A 27,442-nucleotide genomic window follows, 5' to 3' on the forward strand; every position below is an offset into this window, starting at 1 on the left:
ACTTTAGACCTTGTTCTGACATATGGCATTGATTGTGAAGAATTAACAGTATTCTCTCACAACCCTGTCCTGTCTGATCATTTTTTAATAACATTTGAGTTTAATCTAACTGAATTCTCCACCCCCAAAAGAGGGTTCCATTATAGTAGATTTTTATCGGATAATGCTGTATCAAAACTTAAAGAGTCTGTCCCCTTTTTAATACCCTCAGTATTGCAGAAATGCCCTGTAGATGGCAGCATTGCTGTTTCTTCCCATTCACAAATCGATACCTTTGCTAACAATGTGACTTCCTCATTGCGTTCTGCATTAGACAATGTAGCTCCCTTGAAAAAGAAGGTGATTATTCACAGGAAGCTGGCTCCTTGGTTTAATTCAGAGCTGCGTTCCTTGAAGCACAATATTAGGAAATTGGAGAGAAAATGGCGCTCTACACACCAAGAGGAATCCTACTTAATCTGGAGGGACAGACTATTGTTGTATAACAAGACCCTCCGCAGAGTTAGAGCAGCATATTTTTCATCATTAATTGAAGAGAATAAAAATAATCCTAGATTTCTCTTTAGTACAGTTGCCAAACTTACCCAGAGCCACAGCTCTGTTGATCCATCCATTCCCTTAGCTCTTAGTAGTAATGATTTTATGGGATTCTTCATAAATAAAATTGATGCCATTAAAAATAAAATAATTGGCATCCTCCCAAACATGATTACCTCGTCCTCAGTAAGTGAGGCAGCATTGGAGGAATCTTTAGAATCTGTGCAGTGTTTGAACTGTTTAGAAGCAGTAGAGCTTTCTGAGCTATCTAAAATTTTAGCTTCATCTAAACCTTCTACCTGTATGTTAGACCCAATCCCAACCAAGTTGTTTAAGGACATATTCCCTTTGATCAGTGGCACTATTTTAGACATGATTAATCTATCCTTAGTAAATGGATATGTACCACAGGTTTTGAAAGTAGCTGTTATTAAACCTTTACTTAAGAAACCTTCTCTTGATCAAGATGAGTTAGTAAATTACAGACCTATATCTAATCTTCTTTTCTTATCTAAAATTCTTGAGAAAGTAGTTGCTAATCAACTTTGTGAACATTTACAAAGTAATGACCTACTTGAGGAGTTTCAGTCAGGCTTCAGAGCTCATCATAGCACTGAAACAGCTCTGGTGAAGGTCACTAATGATATTCTCATGGCCTCAGATAATGGACTTGTGTCTATACTTGTCCTGTTAGATCTCAGTGCTGCGTTTGATACAGTTGATCACAATATTCTCCTACAAAGACTTGAACATACTGTAGGGATTAAGGGGAAAGCATTAGGCTGGTTTAAATCTTATCTGTCAGACAGATTCCAATTTGTTCATGTTAATAATAAATCTTCCTCAAACTCTAGGGTCACCTGTGGAGTACCACAGGGTTCAGTCCTTGGACCAATTCTCTTTACTATATATATGCTTCCGATAGGCAAAATTATCAGACAGCATGGGATTAATTTCCACTGTTATGCTGATGATACTCAGCTATATTTATCCATAAATCCTGATGAATCCAATCAATTACTTCGACTGCAGTCATGTCTTGATGACATCAAAAGCTGGATGACTTTAAATTTCCTGCATCTAAATTCTGACAAGACCGAAGTTTTAATCTTTGGGCCAGAGTCCTCAAAAAATAAACTTCTTAACCAATCACTTAATCTGGGTGGCATTAATCTGGCCTCTGGTAATAAAGTAAAAAATCTTGGTGTTATTTTTGACCAAGACATGTCATTTAAATCCCATATTAAACAGGTTTCCAGAGTTTCCTTTTTTCACCTCCGGAATATCGCCAAAATTAGAAACATTCTGTCCAGGAGTGATGCTGAAAAACTGGTCCATGCATTTGTTACTTCAAGGCTGGACTATTGTAATTCTTTACTATCAGGAAGTCCACAAAATGCAGTTCAAAGCCTTCAGCTGATCCAAAATGCTGCAGCAAGAGTTCTGATGAAAATCAACAAGAGGGATCATATTTCTCCAATTTTAGCTTCCCTTCATTGGCTTCCTGTTAAATCAAGAATAGAATTTAAAATTCTTCTTCTAACGTATAAAGCCCTTAATAATCAAGCTCCATCATATATCAGAGCTCTGATTACCCCGTATGTTCCTAACAGAGCACTTCGCTCTCAGACCGCAGGTCTGCTGGTGGTTCCTAGAGTCTCTAAAAGTAGAATGGGAGGCAGATCCTTTAGCTATCAGGCTCCTCTTCTGTGGAACCAACTCCCAGTTTTGGTCCGTGAGGCAGACACCCTGTCTACTTTTAAGACTAGGCTTAAAACTTTTCTTTTTGACAAAAATTATAACTAGTGACTCATGTTACTCTCAGCTACCTTTATAGTTTTACTGCTATAGGCTTAGGTTACTGGAGTATATCAGGATCTAATTTTCGCACTATATTGAGTTCTACTGTTCTTCAATTATGCATTATGTGTTGTCATTTCTGCTTTAACTTTCTGTTCTCTCTCTTTTCTCTTCATAGTAGGTACACCTGGTCTGGCGTTCTGTTAACTGTGACATCATCCAGAGAAGACGGCTCACCCGCTACTACCATCTAATGTAGAACAGATTACTAGATCAATGTGTGCTTCTGTGCTTTTTTGTTTCTCTTGTTGTGTCTCTGTTCTGTCTTCTGTAACCCCAGTCGGTCGAGGCAGATGACCGTTCATACTGAGCCCGGTTCTGCCGGAGGTTTTTTTTTCCCGTTAATGGGTGGTTTTTCTTCCCACTGTCGCTTCATGCTTGCTCAGTATGAGGGATTGCAGCAAAGCCATGTACAATGCAGATGACTCTTCCTGTGGCTCTACGGTTCCCCAGGAGTGAATGCTGCTTGTCGGGACTTTGATGCAATCAACTGGTTTCCTTATATAGGAAATTTTTGACCAATCTGTATAATCTGACCCAATCTGTATAATATGATTGAACTTGACTTTGTAAAGTGCCTTGAGATGACATGTTTCATGATTTGGCGCTATATAAATAAAATTGAATTGAATTGAATTGAATCCCTACAGTATGCTCAAGGAGAATATTGTGATCAACTGTATCAAATGCAGCACTGAGATGTAACAGGACAAGTACAGACACAAGTCCATTATCTGAGGCCATGAGAATATCATTAGTGACCTTCACCAGAGCTGTTTCAGTGCTATGATGAGCTCTGAAGCCTGACTGAAACTCCTCAAGTAGGTTGTTACTTTGTAAATGTTCACAAAATTGATTAGCAACTACTTTCTCAAGAATTTTAGATAAGAAAAGAAGATTAGATATAGGTCTGTAGTTTACTAACTCATCTTGATCAAGAGAAGGTTTCTTAAGTAAAGGTTTAATAACAGCTACTTTAAAAGCCTGTGGTACATATCCATTTACTAAGGATATATTTATCATGTCTAAAATAGGGCCACTGATCAAAGGGATTACCTCTTTAAACAACTTGGTTGGGATTGGGTCTAACATACAAGTAGAAAGTTTAGATGAAGCTAAAATTTTAGATAGCTCAGCTGTTTAGATAGCAGTAGATAGCTCTACTGCTTCTAAACAGTTCAAACACTGCGCAGGTTCTAAAGATTCCTCCATCGCTGCCTCACTTACTGAGGACGAGGTAATCATGTTCGGGAGGATGCCAATTATTTTATTTTTAGTGGAATCAATTTTATTAATGAAGAATCCTATAAAATCATTACTACTAAGAGCTAAGGGAATGGATGGATCAACGGAGCTATGACTCTGTGTAAATTTGGCAACTGTACTAAAGAAAAATCTAGGATTATTTTTGTTCTCCTCAATTAATGATGAAAAATATGCTGCTCTAACTCTGCGGAGGGTCTTGTTTTACAACAATAGACTGTCCCTGCAGATTAGGTAGGATTCAGAGATGACACGGCTCGGCTGTGATCGGTGTGGGTAGTGCGGGATGGATATTCGGTCTGAATACCAAACAATTACAAGAAGAGAGGCTATGTGCACAAGATGGTGCACATAGCCAAGCGTGGTGATGGCATCCACTTCCAGTTGTAATAGAACTATTTTTGTCAGCGAGACTACTTTCTAAAATGTCTAGTTTGACAGATGTTTGACCTGGTTTAGTTTTGTTTTAGACCATTTTCATCCTTGTTTAGTTAGCTTAGGTGATTTTCCACAAACTAATTTAGTTGTGAAATTATTAAAATGTGAACATAATAAACGTTCCCCTGTCTCGTGTTCACTGCCCCCTAGTGACTGAATTGAGAATTTTGCTTAGTTCTTTTTTTTTTCCTTGTGAAGTTTGTTACTTGTTTGTAAAGGCCACAAATAAAATAGTTTATAAAACCAATACTTCTTAATTACTGATTACAATAAAACTGTTTTGGGGAAATTTATACTAATAAACAAACTGGAATACTCAAACAACAAACTTTTATTGTGCTGTTAAAATTCTTAGCATCGTCTTTCTTACATTTGCAAGATACCTTAGCAAAACATGGGTTTTTTAAAAGCTCTTAAAAGCTATTTAATCCACAACATGGCATATAGTGGTAAAATGTTAGAACAGAATTAACTAAATAGGACAATAGAAAATTAGTTACAAAACCATTACTAAGCCATACATAAAATAACAAAATACATAGTAACAAGCTCAGACAACAAAACAAACCAAAATTTGTTTGACCTGCAACCTTGACATTTTGGAATCTACACTTTTTTAAATAGCGACAATCCACATAACTCTTAGTATTGGGACCTTTTATCTCCAACAAACCAAATGTTGGCCTCTCAGTAGGGTTAAAAACAACACCATCTAGAAAAGAGCCCAACCATGGAGCATAAGGGTGAATAACGAACCTACAGGGCAAAAAGTTGGCGTTTTTGATCCTGCAGTTCCTGGATAGCTGATGGTTCAAGAGCTAAGCCCCTTTTCATGGCGGCTGTGGCTGCTGTTGCCTTCTTGATGCGCTGTGCTAAGCTTAAAGCAGAAGTGGCTCCTCTCACATGAAAGACTTCCCAGAACCGAGAAGAAGTAATACGAGGCCTCCGGACATTATGCCATTGAATTGTTGCGCTCCCTGGTGGCAACTTTAATTTGACGGAACTGTTCCAGCGTTGTCGCAAGACACTCCAGTTCAAGTTGTTGCTGTTGGCTGCAGACAAACTGGACACAGGTGGGCTCGAGATGGTAGTAGTCAAGGCATCCACATGGCGAATTATTACCCAACTGACTGGTAGTGGATGTTGAAAAGCAAACGGACTGCCTTCCAGGATTTTACCAAAGGCCGAATCAACTAAAGGGGCATCATCACTGATTGCCATGGTAGTAATGAGAGGTGCAAGGTCTGCTGAAAGTCCTGATACACCTCTGTTACTCTGAGAACATCAGGGTCTGGTGTGTCTCCTCGCGCTGACTTGTAACGTTTTCTCCTTCAAAAAAACAAAACAAAAACAAGACATCCAATTAATACATGTTACTCAAAATGAGTATTCAAAGAACATATTCAGTTACTTCAACCTTACATTTACAATATTTACCTTACACACTTTTCCAACTGTGCGCTGCTGTTTTGGTATTGCACATATAAAAACCATGTCACGCACGCGGCCTGGTCTAACACCCTGTAAAACAATTAAATGAAATGTTTAAAAATAATAACATTGATGATAACACACAGAAAAGGTACAAGCCCAGGAAAGCTCTATCAACCTTCACAAAGTTCAGAGAGCACGTGTTCTTTTTTTAACACTTACGGTTTTTGTAAAAAAGTTGGTTGAATAAAATCTAATCTAAAAATAGGTAATTAAATAGCCAGGGCTGCACTTAAAATGTATATATATATTTTTTTTTTTATAATTATCTATATTGATCAATATTATCTCTATTTTATGGGTCAGGAAGAATCTGTTGTCCAGATAATATGACTACATGACTTTACAGCTTACTATGTTGTTTTAAATAGAATTGGAGGGTGTGTTATACAAAGTATTTTCATGTGATTCACTTACCATGGTCCTTGGTTTGTGCCAACTCTGTTCGGTTTCAGTACAGCTTAGTACTGGTGGCACAGCAGCCAAATTCTGAGCAGAGTAGTGTGCAGTCTGATAAAGTAATGCACAGGAACACCCAACTTCTCTACCGATCTCTACTGGGGAGCAGTCTTCAAATTTAATCTAAAAAAAATAAAAAACTGTCAAACTATGCAATGGTTATGTCATATTTTTTTAGCAAGCAGAAAGTGCCAACAAGTGGAAAAACAACTGGAAGAGAGTGCAGGACAAAAATGTGGTTATTTTTTTAAACCTTAGTCGATTTATGCTAACGTCTGTTCTTAATAAAGACGAATGAATGCACTTTGGGTTGTCATCTGTCATGATGTAGCCTGAAGCTGCATTCTTAGCAGTCCCTGCCTCCTCTTTCCCAGCACAGCATGATTAGGAGCACCTGTCAGGCTGCAATTATCTAATTGCTGGTTCCACCTGTTCACACCCCTTCTTAAACTCACCTCAGTTTGTTCCTGGTCGCCGGCTCGTAAACGTCAGTCTATCCAACATCATGCCTGTCTGCTCCTGTCCTCCTGTCTTGGTTCCCGTTTGTCCTGTTTCCGTTTGCTGCGCTGCTGGACTCTGTACCTCTGTTCCCGTCTTAATGGACTCTGGATTTACTCCCGGTTCTGTAGCAGCGCAGCTTCCCCGTCTCATGGTCAGTCTCTCCGCTCTGCTCCTGCCAGTCAGCTCCTGCATCGTTCATCTCCACCTGGTTACTCTGGTTCTTCATGTCATCCTCATCCACTACTTGCAATAAACTCTCTTAAAACCAGCTCTGTGTGTGCGTGCTGTGTCCGGGTTCATCCAAGACAAAATCATGACATCATCCGTTATGATGATGTCGTTGGCGGGGAGTGTTGGCCTAGTGGTTAGAGCAGCGAGCTTGCATTCAGAGAAGGATGCAAGTACCCGGTTCGATCCCCAGCGCCTGCACTCTGGGTCCCTGAGCAAGACCCTTAAACCCTGATTGCTCCCCGGGCGTCGCACATGGCAGCCCACTGCTCCCAATGGGGATGGGTTAAAAGCAGAGAACACATTTCATTGTGATGTATGTTTCAATGACAATAAAGATGATATTACTATTACTATTAGAATGTTATGAATAAAAGTGTGTAGGGAGAGAGGGAGGCATATGACGATGGGGAGGAAAGGACCAGGGAGCATCATGCTCACCCACAAAGCCAGCTCCGCCACTGACTCCAAAAAAAGAAAAATGAAAAACTCTGGTTAACCAGAGTCTCCACAGAACCCGTGGAGCTGGACCCACCAGACACCTCAATCCGGGCACTCCCCAGAGCCCCAAGACCCAGGCACCCTCTAAATGTCCCTTCATGCCCTACAGGATACCGCCCACAGTCCCCCACCCCCACTAAGTGATGGAGCCGATCAAAGGAGCCCAGAGAGGTCGATCTGATGCAGATGCAGATGCTGTCTCAACACTAGCATGATCCAGCAGAAGATCTCTATACTCATTAATACTGAGAATTTCTTTGCTTTTCCAATTCATGAAGATAGTTTTCTTTGTGATAAATAAGGCAGTGTTAAAAATACTCACCTGTACACTGTGACTTCTCCTGCATTGTCTACATTTCAATTGTTTACTTTTAAATCACTGCTGCACCTTAAACTGTAATTTAATTTTACTGCAATTTACAAGCTGTATGCAACGCAATTTTGTTCTGTACGCACTCTGTGTATACAAAATGACAAATAAAGTTGTCTAAGTCTAAATAAGTGAAAGCCATGCAAACCATTTTTTTCTCCAAATAACTCTCAACTAAGTTACCCAGCAAGCAAACTCAGAGGGATGGTGCAATTTTACCACTCAGGCACTTTGACAAGTTCTTACATATCTGGACCTAGAACCGCTGAACAGGTGTACATAACCATAACGCATGAATATAAATGTCAGGATTATTGCCTGTGCACTGCAAACAGATTTTATACTGTGCATAATCCATCCTAAATAATCTTTGACCTGTGTAGTGTACTCGTGAAGGATTTTTTATTGTATTAGTTGTTAATTTGGGTGTGTAGTCATTTTGAAAGTTCTAAGACATATCTGAGATGTTTTGTTCAAAAATGACTGATAAATCCTCTTCCCATTTCATAATAGGAAGGGATATTGAATCATCCAGTTTAAACAGTATCCTACAAAATTTAGAAAGTAGGGTTTTTTTTTTGGAGGGGGGGGGGGGTTAGATGAAGGAACTCTAATATACTTATTGGGATTTGTAAACCACCTTTAATATGCTTAAATTTATCTTTTGTTATAGATTTAATTTGTTGATCTCCTAAGAAGAATTTATTTTCATTATTACCATATAATAATTTTAATCTATCAAATGTGACTATTACAGATGACATTATTTGGCATTTAAATGCAGATATAAAGCCTTAAATGCCTTGCTTCTGACTCAACATTGGCTGTTACGCATTAAAACTTCTGCAGAGTAGAAGTACCAAAATAAAATTAGGTGCGTGATCTCTCATTCATCTTGTAAGACTAGCAAGCCTGTAGCTATGGTGGCCCTGAAAGGTCAAAGAAAAACAAAAGCTGCAGCATACAAAGAAAATACCAGAACTCATAAACAAAAGCCAAAATACTGCAGCATTGCCGCACAGCAAATACCAGACGACAAGTCTCCCACTTCTTGACACAGAGCCACAGGGCAGATATCTTTCAAAATATGGAGGGTTTGTTGCAGGAACTCTAAGATAAAAAAAGATGCTGATTAATTTATAGAGATGTTTTGAAACAACCCAAATTCTGAAATATCTAAACAGATAAAGCACTTGATCAGAACAAACTCACATTCTTTTTACAATGTAAAATACATAAATTAAATGTAGAATATAATATACCTATACTTACCTTCAATATTTGAACTATTTGGGGAAACTCTTAATCCCTATTCAGCTGCAACAATGCAGGCTATCCAACTTTATGGACAATAACAGTCTGGATCCTCTTATTGCTCCTCTTCCAGGTGTTCTTCTGTACACTGCGGCTTAACTCCATCGGATCAGATGCCTCCTGACTGAGCCTCCACCAACAACATCACACCTCCACCCAGATTCCTTCTTTTACCACACCACAGATATATTCATCATGGATCTCGCCGAAACTTTAATTTCAACAACTGTTATGTGGATGGCACCCAGCTCTATCTTTCATGTCAGCCAAGTTCTACTCACCCACCCACCTCCTGCCTATTTGAAATTAAATCCTGGTTCCCTCCCAACTTCCTTAAAATGAACAGTGATAAACCTGAGATCCTCTGAGGAGGAACATGCCTGTGCCAGTTTTCAGTTAACCAGGTCATCCCAACAGGGAACAGGCTGGAATCGTAGATGACCCGACTTTCACTCGTTTTTTCTAAAAACCTTTTGACACCTATCCACGAGTCTTTGTCAATTCTGGTGGGACACACCCGAGCAGCAAGTATAGTCCTGTTTTTCAGGACATGGAGGCCTGGCCTCCTGGGCTCATTTTAAGTCAGATACTTGAAGAGACAGATTTGTAATATTTTCCCTGAGCGGTAAACACTGGGGAGTTGGACTCAACTCAACTCAACCTTAATTTATAAAAACAATGACCATAGTGTTTCAAACAATTTAAAACAATGACCAAAGTGCTGTACAGAAATCACAGTTGCACAGCATAAGATAAAAACTGAAAGCTGAAATAAATAAACACAATGTAAAAATAAAAATTGAATGGAAATAAAATATAATTTTAAATATAAAATGAAATTTTTGCCAAATGTCCACTTAGACTGGTATAAAAGCCAGGGAGAAGAAGTGTGCTTTTAGAGAGGATTTTTTTTTCCCAGTGTCATGTCTAGCAATATGGCAATAGGAATTGATGTCTCAATGCCAAATAGAGCTCGACAGATTTTCCTTTTACAAGTGGAGAGAACAGCTTCCACCATAGTGCTCCACTTGATTTATGCTTGTAAATAGCTTTATTATGATTCCTGCAAGGAGAATTTCAAATTATATGGACATGACAATGGGAGAGTAAAGGAAGAACAAAAAGTGAAAGAGAAAGAAAAGAAAAAAAAAGAGTAGAGGTGAAAGAAAGAGGAGATAAAAGGGAGAGAATGATAAAACCTTCTCCGTCTGCTCTGTCACCTGGAAAGAGACACAAAAAGAACAGCACAACCAACAGACATAAAGCAACAGATACACTCGAATAACACCTAGATGCCATTGCTAAATCATATATATTATTATGTAAGCTGACATGTGTAGTGTGATACTTGAAAAAAGAAAGTGAGAGAACATAAATAAATTATAAGATTACTGTATATAAGTGAACACTTAATACCTGGGACTCAGCACCTGTGGGAGATGTGAAAGTGCACTAGTTTAGGTGAACATTATCCAGAAATAGCTTGATAGTGATTGTGGAGAACCGAAGACCCACCTTCCCCGAGCACAGAGGCAGGCGTCAGGGGACCCGTAACCCCGGACTCCCCATGAGGGGCCGACACAGGATATCTGCAACCCCCCCCCCCCAAGGAAGGAGCAGAGACGACCCCGAGGAAATCACCCAGCCACCGCAATGCCGACGCCCTCAAGAGCCGCGGGGACGAGCCCGTGGGCGCCAAGACCCCGGACACAGTGGCCCGCACCTCCTCCAGGCCCCAGACTCCTTGCCGCCATCGGAGAACGGGGGTGTGCAGAAGACCCCGATCCTCCCTACGCCCGCTCAGATGTTGTGTTGTTGCATGTTGTTCTCAAGTGCGTTTAAAAACTGGGAGCGCCGAAGGGGATGCACGGCACAGCCCACCCCCCTTCCGGAAGGAAGCTGTTGCCAGCGCACCCCCTCCGGGCGACTGCCCAGAACCCTCAATGTCTAAGTGGGAGAGGAGGTGAAGAGAGCCGTCCGAGGTGAGGCTCACACAACATAAGCTCCCCCCCCAGACGTCTTCCCCCCACCCCCCTCTACCATGGCCTACAATAGTGTGCGATGTGAAAAATGTTTGAAGTGAAAGTGTCTAAGATGCATGATAAAATTGGGGAGAGGGGCGTCACCAGAAAGTGGCAACCTCCAGTAACGCCCCCTCCCTCAGGACCTACATGTGTGGCGGCGTGATGGAGCAGGCAGAGGGAGGAGTCCGGGGATGGGGAGCAAATGACTGGGAAGCCAACCCAGGGAGCCAGCTCCCCTACTGACTCCAATAGGCACCCCCGCTCCCCGAAAGCCCCACCCAGAGAAGGGGGCCTCGCCAGCGGCACCACCGTAGCCCGGGGGCCAGGGAGAGGCCGCAGGGCCCGTCAGCCAACCACCCACCAGGACCAACACCTCAACCCCCCCCAGCCCACCCACCAAGCCTACTGGCTCCCCCCCCCCCCAAAAAAAAAAAACTAAATAAATAAATAAATAATAATAATAATAATAATAATAATAATAATAATAATAATAATAATAAGAGGGGGGGACCCTGGCCAGCCGGCCCGCACGAGCCATCCCAAACCCCACCCCCCAAGCGAAACCCGCACCGGAAGACGACACGGACCAGGACCGGGACAGGGGGCCGGACACAAGCCCACCAGAACGTCAACCCCCCCACCCGTGGATTTAATCCCTCCCCAACACTAACGTTCAAACAACTCACCATACATTCGACAGTAGACATCCAGGCTGGGTAGATCCCTACTCCCCCTCCTTTCCCCCTCCCCCCACTGGCAGAGTGCCTATCCAATGAAGGAGAAGAGCATCTGCCCAGAGATGTTAATGACCATGCCCCCCTACCAGCTCAACGGGCCCCGAGGCCCCCCAGCGCACCGAGGGCCCGTGCAGGGGCGGACACCCGGGCGCGCCGGCCCACACCAAAAGCGGCACACCCCCCGGAACCGGATCCCTCGAGGCCCCACCGGGGCCCCCGCCCGAGGGCGGCGCGCCCAAGGGACCCCCAGACCCACCCCGGCCCCACCCAGCGGCAGCACAGCTACCAGGTCAGTAACCCACGTCCGTCAACACGCAGCTCCCAAAGAGCGCCGCAAGCGGCTGCTGTAGGCCACCCGTAGGCCTCCCAAGCTCCTCCCAGATGGGGGCAACAGACCCCGGAGCCGGATCCACCAGGCGCCCTACTCCAAGTGCCCCCAGAGCCCCAGGAACCCCTCCATCCAGCCACAGGATTTAAAAACCTCAAAGGAGCCTGCCGATCGAATATGCCAAGGCAGGTTATTCCAGAGTCTCGGTGCCGCTGCCATAAAGGCGCGATCACCTTTGGTTTTAAGTCTGGTTTTAGGGATGGCCAGTAGCAACTGATTAGAGGATCTCAGTGTTCTCGCCAGAGCATGGATTTGGAGAAGCTCAGTCAAATACTGGGGGGCTAGACAATTAAGAGCTTTAAAAACAAACAAAAATGTTTTAAATCTATTCTAAAACCAACCGGGAGTCAGTGCAACGAGGCTAGAAGGGGTGATATGTGGTCACATTTACGTGTGCCAGTAAGGAGACGGATGGGCAGCTGCATTTATACCAACTGTAGACGGTGTAAAAGAACGCACAATCCTCCCCCTTTGTTCTGTGATGGCTTTTCTCTTTTGACCGTGATGGCTTCTTTCACCCCTCTTTCAAACCATCTGTTTTCCCTGTCCAAATTGTGGACATCATTGTCGTAAAAAATGTCTCCTTTGTTATTGAGGTGCAGGCGCAGGTTCCAGTGGAACAAAAACTCCATCTTTAGAGAAGGGCAAACATGTTTTCATCAAGTTGGGCACATTGCCTGTGTCCTGAGGCAGCAAAGCAAACCCAGAGCATCACACTACCACCACCATGTCTGACTGTGTATAATGTTCTTTTTCTGAAACGACGTCTTAGTTTTAGATCAGATGGACACCTTCTGAAAGGTGATAGATATTCCAATAGTAAGGCTGTTAATAGCTAATGTTAACTATTAATGTTAATGACATAAATTAATGGCATTAATAGTTTATGGGTACTGCAGATAACCAGGGAGCGTCTGGGGATGGCTGCTAGAATCACAATCTGCAAAAAGTCCTCGTCCACCAGAACTTCTCAGAGCAATATGTTTCAGATTAAATAACACCCGAACATCCAGAGTCTAAAATCCAACAGACTTTTCCACCTCAGCGTTTTCAGTCTAATCCGACCTGCTTGTTGGCCAGGGGTCTAAAGACGTCTCAAGCCATTTCTCAACAGAACGAGAAGAAATGGCTTCAGGTGTGACCATTCGTCTTGACACACCCCAGCTACACCCATTCCTGACTCTGACTTCTGGTCAGAGAATTCAACAGGTCAGAATGTTGCAGGGGTTGTCACATAACACAGATTCTTTTCCTCTGAGAGATGATCAGATAATATCTGCCTCACCTAAAAGCAAATGTATATAAACCATTTTCTTTCTTGTTGACGGAACACTGCTTCCAGTGAGTCCCTCTGCTGCTGCTGCTGCTTTGATTCATCATTGTAAAAAGGTAAGGTCTGACTCAACAAAATCAGAAATAATTGCCACTTTTAACTGTATTTGTTAGAAACATATTTTTGCATATTAAGCTTTAATTTTTGGAGTACTCTAAACATGTAAAAACTATTTCAATCGTGATCATATTGATGGGAAAATGTTTCATTTGAATCAGCAGCTTTTATAAGACATCTCAGAAAATCTTCTCCTAATGTTTTGGGTTACATCTCAGAGTATTTGGAGGAAACATTAAATGAATGTTTCCTATCTTAACACAGATGACTTCCGTCCTTCTTTTCACTTTGCTCCTTTGTGGATTTGGCCTTGAAGTAAACGTGAGTAAAGTCCTTCTCATCTGTTTGCTGTTCAGGAAATATACAGTTAAATAGTGGTTTTGTCAAGTGAATCACTGAGATGAATAAAAATATTTACATTCCAAGTTCTGATTTTAATGGTTATTGCACAAAGAAGGTAATATTGAGGAAAAAGTATCATTTAGTTTATTTATTTTCTATATGTATTAATTTCTCATGACTCTGTTTTTTTTTTATCGACAGGCCGAAGATCCTTCAAGTCGAGGTTTGTACTTTCCTCTGTTTGTGGTTTGGAGCTTCCAGTGTAGTGTTGCAGGCACTCTATGCTCTACCTATGCAGCCTGACACTGCAGTTTTCCAGGCCTGGCTTCTCTCGCCGGTCCTCGCTGTGTGCCTGGTGGTGGCGGGGGCGGGGAATCATGCTGGCCTGGGTTTCTGGGTCTTTTGTACTGGCGCTGGGTGTATATATTTAATCGTGTATATTTTTTTGTGAATTTTGGATCAAAAACATGGTTGGTAAACAGGAAGGTACTTTAAAGTTACTTTAAGTGCAATTAGAGGGAGAAGGGGTATGAAATATAAGTTTTACTTCTTCATACCTCTTTTCAGACAACTTACATTAATCAATAATCAATGTCAGATATAAGGGTAAATATACTGACAAGTTTATTTGCAGGAAAATTTTGTTTATCTAATTTTCATCCATCCATCCATCCATCTTCTTCCTCTTATCCGGGGGTAGCAGCTTCAGTAGGGAGGCCCAGACGTTCCTCTCCCCGGCCACTTGGACCAGCTCCTCAGGAGGAATCCCAAGGCGTTCCCAGCAGAGAGACATAGTCCCTCCAGCGTGTCCTGGGTCTCCTCCTGGGCCTCCTCCCGGTGGGACGTGCCCGGAACACCTCACCAGGGAGGCGTCCAGGAGGCATCCTGACCAGATGCCCGAGCCACCTCAACTGGCTCCTCTGGACGTGGAGGAGCAGCGGCTCTACTCTGAGTCCTCCCCGGATGATTGAGCTCCTCACCCTATCTCTAAGGGAGAGCCCAGACACACTACGGAGAAAACTCATTTCAGCCGCTTGTATCCGGGATCTCGTTCTTTCGGTCACGACCCAAAGCTCGTGACCATAGATGAGCGTAGGAACGTAGATCGACCGGTAAATCGAGAGCTTCTCCTTTTGGCTCAGCTCTCTTTTCACCACAACGGATCGGTACAGCGCCCGCTTCACAGCAGATGCTGCACCAATCCGCCTGTCGATCTCCCGCTCCATCCTCCCCTCATTCGTGAACAAGACCCCAAGATACTTGAACTCCTCCACTAGGGGCAGCACATCCTCCCCAACCCGGAGAAGGCACTCTACCCTTTTCCGGTTCAAGACCATGGTCTCAGATTTGGAGGCACTGATTTTCATCCCGGCCGCTTCGCACTCGGCTGCGAACCGCTCCAGTGAGAGCTGTAGATCACGCCCTGATGAAGCCAATAGGACCACGTCATCCACGAATAGCAGAGACGCAATCCTAAGGCCACCAAAACGGATCCCCTCAACACCTTGGCTGCGCCTAGAAATTCTGTCCATAAAAGTTATGAACAGAATCGGTGACAAAGGGCAACCTTGGCGGAGTCCAACTCTCACCGGAAACGAGTCCGACTTACTGCCGGCAATGCGGACCAGACTCTGACACCGGTCATACAGAGACCTGACAGCCCTTATTAAAGGGTCCGGTACTCCATACTCCCGGAGTACCCCCCACAGGATCCCTCGGGGGACACGGTCAAATGCCTTCTCCAGATCCACAAAGCACATGTAGACTGGTTGGGCAAACTCCCATGCCCCCTCCAGAATCCTGATGAGGGTGTAGAGCTGGTCCAGTGTTCCACGGCCAGGACGAAAACCACACTGCTGTTCCTGAATCTGAGATTTGACTATCCGATGGACCCTCCTTTCCAGAACCCCAGAATAGACACTAACCAGGGAGGCTTAAGAGTGTGATTCCTAAATAGGGGAACCACCACCCCAGCCTGCCAATCCAGGGGAACTGCCCCCGATGTCCACGCAATGATGCAGAGCCGCGTTAACCAACACAGCCCCACAACATCCAGAGCCTTAAGGTACTCCGGGCGAATCTCATCCACCCCTGGGGTCTTGCCACCGAGGAGCTTTTTAACAACCTCAGCAACCTCAGCACCAGAGATGGGAGAACCCGACCCAGAGTCATCAGGCTCTGCTTCCGCAATGGAAGACGTGTTGGTGGGATTAAGGAGGTCTTCGAAGTATTCCGCCCACCGAAACACGACGTCCTGAGTCGAGGTCAGCAGCACACCACCCCACTATAAACAGTGTTGGTACTGCACCGCTTCCCCCTCCTGAGACGCCGGATAGTGGACCAGAATCGCTTCAAAGCTGTACGGAAGTCTTTCTCCATGGCCTCTCCGAACTCTTCCCACGCCCGAGTTTTTGCCTCGGCGACCAGCCGAGCCACCTGCCGCTTCGACTGCCGGTACACATCAGCTGCTTCCGGAGTCCCACAGGCCAATAAAGCCCGGTAGGACTCCTTCTTCAGCTTGACGGCTTCCCTCACCGCTGGTGTCCACCAGCGGGTTCGAGGGTTGCCTCTGCGACATGCACCGACAACCTTGCGGCCACAGTTACGACTAGCCGCCTCAACAATAGAGGCGTGGAACATGGTCCATTCAGACTCAATGTCCCCCGCCTCCCTCGGGACGTTTTTAAAGTTCTCCCGGAGGTGGGAGTTAAAGCTCCGTCTAGCGGGGGACTCTGCCAGACGTTCCCAGCAAACCCTCACAGTACGTTTGGGCCTGCCCAGTTGGACCGGCTTCCTCCCCCGCCATCGGAGCCAACTCACCACCAGGTAGTGGTCGGTGGAGAGCTCCGCCCCTCTCTTCACCCGAGTGTCCAAGACATGCGGCCGCAGGTCAGATGAAACGACAACAAAGTCGATCATTGAACTGCGGCCTAGGGTGTCCTGGTGCCAAGAGCACATATGGACACCCTTATGCTTGAACATGGTGTTTGTGATGGACAATCCATGACGAGCACAGAAGTCCAACAACAAAACACCACTCTGGTTCAGATCAGGTGGGCCATTCCTCCCAACCACGCCCCTCCAGGTCCCACTGTCATTGCCCACGTGAGCGTTGAAGTCCCCCAGCAAAACGAGGGAGGCTATCTCATTTTTGTTTATGTTCAAATGAGTTAATTGATTTGGAACAAAAAATTTTATGTGGTACTTGGTTGTTTGTTTGAAGTATTTCTGAAATTTATTTTTTATCATTATTATTTGTTCATTTCTGAAATTGATTGATTTCTTATTATTTGTTAAATTTGTTAATTGTCTGAAATAAATTCCTTTCATTCATTGATTCATTCATTCATACCTGGTGATTATAGAAGAGGCTGAATATGTGCATCATTGTTTTGAGCTATTTTTGCATTTACAGCATGGTTGATCGTTCCCTGGATCCAGATGTTTGACTTTTTGTGGCCTCAGCAGCCGTTGAAATAATCCAAGTTTGTTCTCTGAGGATTTCAGTCTAGTTGTGGGAAGATATTACTTGATGGATCCTTTAATACTACTCAGTTTTCCTGATATGGTTCAGCCCTGATGATGTTGTTTTGCTTCTACAGCTCTACGCCTTTAGTCTGTGTTGACTATTGATATTGATACAGCTTTCTTGTTTCAAAGCCTGTAAACTTTCCCCTTTTTTGCAGTTGGTCGCTGTGGCAGATTCCCTCCTGGGTTCACTTGGTACAACGGCCGCTGTTACCGGTTTGTGAAGCAAGAAAGGGGTTGGTATGAAGCTGAGGTATGAAAACAGCTGTTTGTCCCTGAAATCCATTAGTGTAAAAAGTCACGACTTTAAGACCGAAACTACAGCTGAAAAGAAACGGGGTCTCAGGAATTTGCTTCATGTCCTTCAGATTAAAGGCGGGACACAACCTGAGACAACCGGGCCTATGATGATTCACATTTTAGAATGAGGACTATGATTATGATTATTTTCTTTATTATATTTACTGCAGAAGGCATGTAATGGATTAAGTGGAAATCTGGCCTCCATCCAGACACTGGATGAGTACGACTTCATCAGTGATTTGATCTACTCAAAGACAGGATCACACACAAGCACCTGGGTAGGAGGCTACAAGGTGAAGGTGAGGACCTAGAGAAACAACCATGAATCTGCCCATACTCCACTGGCCTTGATGATCAACTGAAAGTGAACACATTGTGAGGCTGGGTAAAGTTTCACCTCTGATCCACCTCTGGAGACCTGATGTGACCATGATAATAAAGGACCATAATAATTTAACAAGGATTCTTCCCTGTAAGCTAAGAAAGGTGCTGATCAGCAGAATTTGCTTCAGGTTAATACGTTAGGAGTAACTCACTTTTGTTCATGCAGGAAGCATCAAATACATTCAGATTTCAACAAGGAGGGTCGCAGCTCAGAGATCAGGCAGATATTATGAAGCTCAGGGGAGATGCTCAACACATTTAATGCTTAAACTGCACACCATGATTCTGAAGGTTTGCTAGCATAGAAAGTCCACTAATCTCACCTAAATTTTTTGGCTGATGTTAATAACAAAGATTAGCCAAAGGTGGAGTTTGTGTCTTGCATGGAAATATGAGAACTTTAACCTAAAAAGCTGTTTTTCTCCAGGTCCCTTCAATATGTCCTTGTAGAACCTCAGGTTTAGTCGAAAAAAACTCTCATCCCCAAAGGACTTCCTAAATATTGCAATCATATCACATTGCTAAGTTGTTCTGTGGAGAAAAATACCTGAGATCAACATGTCTGTAGCATCAGGAGTGAAATAAAATCAACTGATTTTTTCAGAAAGGTGCTTGGCTTTGGAGTGATGGGTCACCGTTTACCTTCAGCGGTTGGTCACCAGGAGAGCCCAACAACTCTGGAGGAAAGGAGAACTGCATGCAAATCAACTTGAGAGGTAAAAATAACAACTGATCCACATTCAACTGTTAAATTGAGATATATATATATATATATATATATATATATATATATATATATATATGTGTGTGTGTGTGTGTTTGTGTGTGTGTGTTTTAATGTACTCTCTTGTTCTTATTATTGTTAATTCTGTTCACTTACCTAAATTGTACATCTCTCTGGTCAACGGTTACTTTTTGTTTTTCTCTAGCAACTCATGACTGTTCAGAATTGTTTTCTTAGTGCTAAAGCACTTGATTTATAAATTTATACAAAATACTTTATTGGATATTATTTTAGGATCATTTCGAATGCAATGGACAAAGAGACAGAAATGAAAGGGAAAAATGGAGAGAGACGATGCAAAAGATTAAAAGTTAGAGAAGGAGACAAGAATAGAGAGACAGAACTTTCAAGCAAATACAAGATAGCCTCCTAGGATTCTGCTTTTATATCTGAGTGACAGAGAACAGAACAAACAGACAAGTATCACAGGGACAAGCAACCAAAGCATATAACACAACATCACTAGAAACTTCACAATATTATTCAATGCAAGAAGCATGCTGTGGCAGCAGAAGCTAAATATAGTTAACCTTTTATCCATAATTATCTGGATTTAAAGACCTGTGGGTGTATGTGTGAGCGAGCTTGTATATGTGAGGTTTCTCTATTAAACATAAGAGATTAGAAAATAAATTATTTTAGAAATGATGAAACTTTTTTAATTTTCCAGTGTTAGCAGTTTGTGTTTATTTGTTTTGTTATTTTTCCATTAGTATTTACCGGGAGAGAAACTATTGACCCTTTTAAATGACTTAACTTTTAAACTGTTTTTTGCAGGCAGAAAGTTTGTCAATGATGCTGACTGTGACATCAGACTGTCATTTGTCTGTTCCAAAGAAGCATCATGACTCCCCGAGTGAGTTTGATACCTCTGACAGAATCTGCCTCCCAGCAGAACCTCAAGCCTCGATGACATCACTTCTGAGAGATACTGTGATATATCAGATGTTATGTCATGTTTGAAATAAATAAAACTGCATCTACAGACTTGTTTTTACTTTACCTACTTTATTTCTTTAGCAGGTGCATAAAATGGTAAATTTCCTGTAGCATCATTCATAGAGAATTAATGACTCAAAGGTCAAGGTAACTTTATTTGTACCTGAGGGTAGATTTGGTTGCAGGAGACAAGAGTGTCCGGGGAGGCATGGGTTCTACGCACACACTCAGTCACTATAGCGCTTATCTTTGCCTAGTATCCCACAAGACGGGTGGGTGAATTTATTGCTTTGAGTGAGTCTGGAGACTCAGAATCAGAATCAAGTTTAATCGGCAAATAGGTTAGCACTCACAAGGACTTTGACTTGGTATTGATGGTGCAGACAAAACAAAATAAAATAAAATGTATATATATACAGAAGCTACATACACACAGTAGCCTGTGCGTTAATGTAACTGTAATGATTGAATGAATTGTGTTTAGTTCCACTAGATGGCGATCATGAGTTTACGTGAATGTAAAGAATAGGACAACAGAAGCAGAGAGTATTGGTGACACACCTGTGAGAAACTGTGTGAGGAGATCCATGAAAGGAGACTTTAATAAAAGAATCTGAGCAACACAAGACGCCTGGTAATTTTCAAACACAAACATAACACCCTCCACCAGGTTTATTCAAATCAGCAGCAAGTCAGTGAAAGAATTAATAGAAACGGATTGAATATGTACAGATAACATGTCTACAGACTGATTTTTATGGTATGTTGGTTTTTAAAAAAGTAATGGCGGGAATTGCTACACTTTTAACGTAAACCTGCAAATAATTTCAGATTTTGCATTTTCTAACAAAGTGAAAAAGGTAATGTTTTACCTGTTTATAAAGGTGAAGCCCGCCTCTCACCCATTGAAATGCTGGAGATAGACACCAGCACCCCTCGCAACCCCATGAGGCATAAGCATGTATAGATAATGGATGGAGGAGCCAATATGAGATTGGGCATCCTTGTGTTATACCTCAGGATACATTTAATGTTGTTATGATATCGAAGTTTAATATTACATAGCTGTATATCTGTCATGGTTTAGTTTTGGTTTGGCTTTGTTTTTCTGTTATTTAAATTTTTTCATCTCTTTTGGGTTAGGTTTGACTTCTTTTAGTGTTAGTTTTCATTGTCATCAGTTGTTTTCTGTCATCTTCACTTCACCTCCTCAGCAGTCAGTCACACCTGTTAACATTTACTAGTTAATTATCCAGACTCTTGTTCCACCTGTTAAGTGCTCTATTTAAACCTCCCTCTGCCTTCAGTTCAGCACTGGGCCGTCTTCTGCTATCCACCACTCCATGCCAGTCCCTCTGTAAATCTTTATATTCTGCTGTTCGTTCCTGGAGAAGCTCTGCTCTTTGTCCTGGTGTCTCCTGATAACTGTTAACCTGACTAGCCGCCCAGAAGAAGTTCTGCCCAGAGTCCTGGTGTTGCTATGAGGCCTGCTAGCCGAGCAGCACCTAGCGAGTGTGGACTCTCTTTCTCCGGGCCGTCAGCTTCTACCATCACCTACATCCCTGACCTTCTGCAGCTCTGAACCTCCGGTCTTCATCATCCGCCATCCAGCACCCTTCCTTTAAATAAAAACTCTTAAACTTTAGTCCCGTGTGCGCTTCCTGAGTTACCTGACTCCGCCAGATAGATTTGCTCCGCATATCCATCTGGAAACCTTCCGTTGAAGTAATTTTGGGAAGGGGCGAAAATACTGGTCAGCTGATTGGCCTATGTTGGTGATAGACGGGCCAAATAAACCAATCAGATTCGTCGTCGCTCTGTTACGAGCGACGACGAAAACACAACCACAAGCCAAGCTACTCTTGCTGCTGCAAGTAAAGGCTCGTTAGCTCAGCAGAGAAATACTCTGTAATTCCGAAAAAACTTGCTCAATAGCCGCGCTAACGCTAGTTTCATCGGCTGAAGCCGCCATGTTCTTTAGACTGAACTGTCGCGCTTCCCGTTGCGTCACACCGCAACCTGCCTCAAAGCCAACGCTGATTGGACGTTCGTTTGGTGAACGGCTCCAAATTTTCTTTAACGGAGAGTATCCAGACTGATCTGCGAGTGAAACCTTGAAACCTCGCGAGATCAGGATGGTCTCACGAGGCTACTTCCTGAGTTCTTCGGTAAACAAATCGTGACAATATCAGAATCAAGTTTAATTGCCAAGTAGGTTTGCACTTACAAGGAATTTGACTTGGTGTTGATGGTGCAGACAAAAAATAAGAATACAGTAAAATAAGAAGTAAAAGGATATATACACAGAAGCAATATACACTCAGTAAACCGTGCATTAATGTAACGCAGAAGCTTGTAAGTCCTGAACGGGGGAGAGAGTCAGTGTCCAGAGTCACAGGCGGCTCTTGGCCTTGTTCATAAGGCTGGTAGCAGATGGGAAGAAACTGTTGTTGTGGCGTGAGGTTCTGGTCCTGATGGAGCGCAGCCTGTTCTGGTTCTGGTTCTGATGGAGCGCAGCCTGTTCTGGTTCTGGTCCTGATGGAGCGCAGCCTCCTGCCAGAGGGAAGTGACTGAAATAGTCTGTGACTGGGGTGAAGGGATCAGCCACAATCTTCCTGCACGCCTCAGAGTCCTGGAGGCGTACAGGTCCTGGAGAGATGGAAGATTGCAGCCAATCAGCTTCTCTGCAGACCTGATGACACGCTGCAGTCTGCTCTGGTCCTTAGCGGTGGCACCAGCGTACCAGATGGTGATGGAGGAGGTGAGGATGGACTCAATGATGGAGGAGGAGAACTGCACCATCATTGTCCTTGGCAGGTTGAAGTTCTTCAGCTGCCTTCTTCAGGAAGTCCATCCTCTGCTGGGCTTTCTTGGTGAGGGAGTTGATGTTCAGCTCCCACTTTAGGTCCTGGGAGATGATAGTTCCCAGGAAGCAGAAAGACTCCACAGTGTCGATGGTGGAGTCACAGAGGGTGATGGGGGTAGCTGGGGCTGAGTTCTTCCTGAAGTCCACAACCATCTCCACTGTTTTTACAGCATTGAGCTCAAGGTTGTTCTCCCTGCACCAGGTCACCAGATGGTCAGCCTCCCACCTGTAGGTGGACTCGTCACCATCAGAGATGAGTCCGATGAGACAACAGGATGGCGCCGCGAACGGCAGCCACGGTGTGTTGGTGCGCTGTTTTTTGCTTTGTTTTACTTCTTAAATCTGGTTTTTGCGATGATACCCGGAGCTCTTTCACCAGAGAAGAGCTCATGAACATCAGGGCTACATCACCAGATGTTTTATTCCCTACTTTTCTTCTCCCTACGCTGGAAATTTTGGACATTATGGTCAAAAGTGCGCTCACCTTTGCTCACGCAGCGAAACGCTGGAGAAGAGGAAAACGCGCTGGTGCGTCAACGCCAGCGCAGACTCCGCTCACCGCTACCGGGCATAATCCTGTCCAACGTGCGTTCCCTGCCCAACAAACTGAAACTGATGCTGGACAAAAACAGGGACTTCTCCTCATCTGCTGTTTTTTGTTTCACGGAGACGTAGCTGTGTGGAGAAATCCCGGACTCCTCGCTGCAGCTGGACGGCTTCCAACTTTTCAGAGCCGACCGCGACACATTTCTCTCCGGCAAGGCGAAGGGTGGAGGGATCTGTTTTGTCGTGTTGTAGTAATAAATCCAAAGTGTAGACTTATGTCTATAATCTAAATAACACAGATTGAAATGTTTTTATCTTGTTTTCTATTCTTCAGTGGACCTGGCACAACTACAGAAAATGACCACAGCGTTGACCTGTATGAACGTTCAGATATTGGAGACACACAGAAATAACAAGGTATGATGATTGCTAGAAAATGTTGATAATGAGAAAACATTATCAACATTGTTGATTGTTGATAAACAAGTTGTTTAAAGTTGCAAAGTAATGCAATTGTAGGAATACTTTTGCCAGTAACGGGAAAGTTATGAAAATTGCAGTGTTTGATAAGTAATAAAAAGAGTGAACAATTAACAAAAATAAGCAAAATTAGTTGCCATTGACATGCATACAATAGTTATTTTGTAGTGTGTATTTTTGGGTCTAAACCTGTTAGTACCACATGTGTTGTACTGTTAAAAATAAGAATGTTATCCTTTATGAAAACATTACTAACCTTTATCAATTGGTAAGGATCCAAATCAATGAATGCTCTAAGCACATGCTTGGAGTCTAAGGAAGTCCTGTTAACATTGTGATATGGTAACTACCAAGCTGGTGTTATTTGTTTTCAGTGCATTTAATATTTTACAATAAAAATACAATTTACTTTTAAGTAAATTCAGTTTTGTGCACCTGGTGATATGTGTTCAATGAATTTAATAATTTACGATAAAAATACAAAATTAAATTGTTTTGTGGCTCCTTCTGAGATTACAAGGTTCACCTGATCACAAAAATTATTTTCTTTTCCAGATGAACAACAAGGACCGTGTTTCGGTGTAAAGACAACTGAAGAGCCGGCGCTCAACCAAGCGGATTTGCCCCAAACAACTTACGACATAGGTTAGTAATAGTTGTATTTTTTTCAATGTCAAAACAACTAGTTTTGTTTTTGTTTTACACAATTTACTTTTTTGCTTAATCTTGAAATCTTACATTTCATAATAATTATTTCATAATAAAGCAAGACTATACAAAAGCTTTATGTAGGCAGATTTTCAACTCCACCAGCACCCATACAAAATTGACAATGTAAATATCAATCTTATTACAGATATATCAAAGGCCAAGGACCAGATTAGTGAAATGGACGACTGTGGAAAATTCCAACTTCTTCAGACCAGAAAACCACCCAAGTCTTTCAATTTCCCTGCCAGAGAATTTAAAGACAACCGAAGAGCCAGTGGGGTGACCAAAAGAACATGCCAGAGGGACTGGCTTGACAAGTATGACTTTTTATCATACTCTGCCCAGGAAGATGGCGTGTACTGTTTGCCATGCATTTTGTTTCCTGTTGAGAGTCAGAGTAGGAGGGCTAGTATTTTGACAGACCTGCCATTTACTAACTGGAGAAAGTTCACTGAACAAATTACAACACACATGCAACTGCAATACCACCAGAGTTCTGATGCAAACTTTCATGCATTTGTGGATGTAATGAATGGTCAACAAACAAGGATTAACCACATGTTGAATTCTGAGATGGATAAATGTGTTACAGAAAATAGACTGTTCCTCTCATCAGTTGTAAAATGTATAGAGCTGTGTGGGCGTCAAGGCTTCGCCCTAAGAGGCCACCGAGACAATCCTACATCAGAAAGTCTAAACAAAGGCAACTTTCTTGCACTTCTCAAGTTCAGACAAGAAGCAGGCGATGACCCACTTAAAAATTACTTGGACTTATGTGGTCAAAATGCAAAATACATTTCTAAAACATCTCAAAACGATTTGCTTGACTGTATAAAAGAGTATATTCAAAGCACAATTGTGCTTGATGTGCAGGAATGGGGGCCACACTATGCTGTAATAGCTGATGAGGTCACTGATGTTTCAAACTGTGAACAACTAGGTGTGTGTATTCGCTACGTGAAAGATGGCATTCCTTTTGAAAGGTTAATAGATTTTGTTGGATGTGATTCCATAACAGGGGAAGCAATATGTAAAAACCTGTTGACCTCTTTAAAGAAAGTTGGCCTAGATCCAAAACTGTGTTGTGCTCAAGGCTATGATGGTGCTGGCAATATGGCAGGAAGAGTAAATGGTTGTGCTGCAAACTTTTGCAAAGAATCCCCAAGAGCTAAGTACTTCCACCGTGCGAGTCACCAATTAAACCTAGCATTATCCAAGTCATCATCTGTTCTGGATATCAAATGTATGCTTTCAACTGTTGCTTCAGTTGGTATTTTTTTCAAGTATTCACCAAAGAGGCAGCAACAGTTTGAATCTTCAGTGTCTGAGATTAACCAGGAAAGGCTTGCAGCAGATCAAGAACTGTTGGCTAAGAAGAAGTTAAAGCTCATGTGTGAGACTCGTTGGGTTGAGCGTCACACTAGCCTTGAAGATTTCCACAGCCTTTATGAAGCTCTTCTCCATTGTCTTAATGTTATATCAGAGAATGCAGATTCTGTGTGGGATGCCAAAGCAGTAGTTGAAGCAACTGGCCTCCCTAAAGCAGTAACTTTGGCCAACTTTATTGCCGCTTTACAGTGCAACAGGTACTTCTTTGGATTCACCAAGTCATTAAGTATTTTATTACAAGGGTCATCACAGGATATCCTCACTGCATATGAAGAGGTCAAACTTGTAAGAGACACTCTAAGGGACATAAGATGTGAGGCTGAAGCTGAATTCAAAGAGGTTTACGAATCAATGTTAGAAATGGGGAAACTGGCTGGTTTTGATGGTGACCTCCCAATACGTAGACGTTGTGGACGACAGACAATGAGAAACAGCAATCCTTCAAATAACCCTATGCAGTACTGGAGATGTACAGTCTTTGTTCCATTTCTGGACAGTCTCATTTCAGAACTTGACTCGCGCTTCAGTGTTATGTCCGCAGCTGCCATACTAGGCTTAAAACTGTTGCCAAGCAACCTGCATTTGATGAACACTGAGAGTGAGAAAGACATCTTTACATCATATAAAGATGATCTACCGTCAGGATCAACATTCAGGCAGGAAATGAAGTTGTGGCACACAAAGTGGTCATCATCAGTGGAAAAACCCAGCTCTCTCCCTGAAATTCTACGGATAACAAATATACAAGTGCTACCCAAACATTTATATGATTCTTTACCTTCTGTCAGTCATACCTGTTACCAGTGCTTCTGTGGAACGTGCTAACTCGGGTCTTAAAGCAGTAAAAACTTTGCTGAGGTCAACAATGGGACAGGAAAGGTTTGTGGCTTTGCTACTTTTGTGTGTCCACAAGGACATTGAGTTAGACATCAACAAAATCATAGACATATTTGCCCAAAAGCATCCCAGAAGGTTGACATTTTTAAACCCATTATCATCGTCATAAAGTTTGTAGTAGAGAACAATATTCTTTGTCTGGTTTAACTTTGTTTTGTTTTTTTGTTTTTCAACAGTTTGTCTTGTTAAAATATATTCAAAACTCCTTTGTCTTACTTGAACCATACTTGAACCCAACTCCTTGTTTTTTTTTATTTCATGCTCTGTGTAAATATCATTTCTGGAAATAAAGAAACTCTTTGTTTGATTAATTGTTGATAAGGATAATTTTTTTTATTCAAACTACCTTTTAACCTTGTGCATGCTTTAAAAACCGAGAGATCCTTTTTTAATTACAATAATGTAATCATGCTAATTCTACTTATGTTCATCCATTAAAATTATCAATTAAAAACCCTTGGATGAATAATTAGGGTAGTGTGAAAGAGTGAAGATGGTATTCTTTGGTCTTTTAGCCTCACATTGTCTTGACCCGTGACCCTTGACCCCGTGACCCCATGACCTTTAGGTGCGCACCCCCCTTTGAGAAATCCTGGATCCGCCCCTGGCTATCACACACTGTTTTAAAGTTATTTAATGTTTAATAAATAACTCTCCATCTGTTAGGTATTGTCCGGTGAATATCAGGAAAATAGTTGAAAGTTCTTTTAACAGCAAACTCTGCACACATTTAGAATAAATGAGTGACAACTTTTCTTCAAGTTCAAGAATT

General features: G+C 42.5%; 2 protein-coding genes and 1 long non-coding RNA gene across 4 annotated transcripts; 2 read left to right on the forward strand and 1 right to left on the reverse strand.

Annotated features, from left to right (window-relative positions):
- Window positions 1-5,534: 5,534 nt before the first annotated feature.
- LOC110367941 lies at window positions 5,535-6,969 on the reverse strand. Its single transcript, XR_002427809.2, has 3 exons — window positions 6,504-6,969; window positions 6,007-6,171; window positions 5,535-5,619 (listed from the first exon to the last, which is right to left on the reverse strand). It is a non-coding gene; the product is annotated as an uncharacterized LOC110367941 (long non-coding RNA).
- Window positions 6,970-13,393: 6,424 nt separating this feature from the next.
- LOC110367942 (galactose-specific lectin nattectin) lies at window positions 13,394-19,829 on the forward strand. Of its 2 annotated transcripts, XM_036143452.1 has the most exons (7): window positions 13,408-13,500; window positions 13,766-13,822; window positions 14,045-14,066; window positions 17,530-17,624; window positions 17,842-17,973; window positions 18,663-18,774; window positions 19,620-19,829. In XM_036143452.1, the coding sequence occupies exons 2-7, from the start codon at window positions 13,766-13,768 to the stop codon at window positions 19,688-19,690; spliced, it is 489 nt and encodes a 162-aa protein (XP_035999345.1). In that variant the 5' UTR covers window positions 13,408-13,500; the 3' UTR covers window positions 19,691-19,829. The 2 variants fall into 2 exon arrangements, with proteins under 2 accessions (XP_035999349.1, XP_035999345.1); XM_036143456.1 differs by lacking the exon at window positions 17,842-17,973 and having other exon boundaries at window positions 13,394-13,500.
- A 3,373-nt stretch (window positions 19,830-23,202) lies between these two features.
- LOC118561017 lies at window positions 23,203-26,369 on the forward strand. Its single transcript, XM_036132959.1, has 4 exons — window positions 23,203-23,610; window positions 24,229-24,318; window positions 24,530-25,970; window positions 26,315-26,369. The coding sequence occupies exons 3-4, from the start codon at window positions 24,562-24,564 to the stop codon at window positions 26,367-26,369; spliced, it is 1,464 nt and encodes a 487-aa protein (XP_035988852.1). The 5' UTR covers window positions 23,203-23,610; window positions 24,229-24,318; window positions 24,530-24,561.
- The last annotated feature ends 1,073 nt before the right edge of the window (window positions 26,370-27,442 follow it).

Source organism: Fundulus heteroclitus, chromosome 1, assembly GCF_011125445.2.
Source record: "Fundulus heteroclitus isolate FHET01 chromosome 1, MU-UCD_Fhet_4.1, whole genome shotgun sequence".
Taxonomy (NCBI): Eukaryota; Metazoa; Chordata; class Actinopteri; order Cyprinodontiformes; family Fundulidae; genus Fundulus; species Fundulus heteroclitus.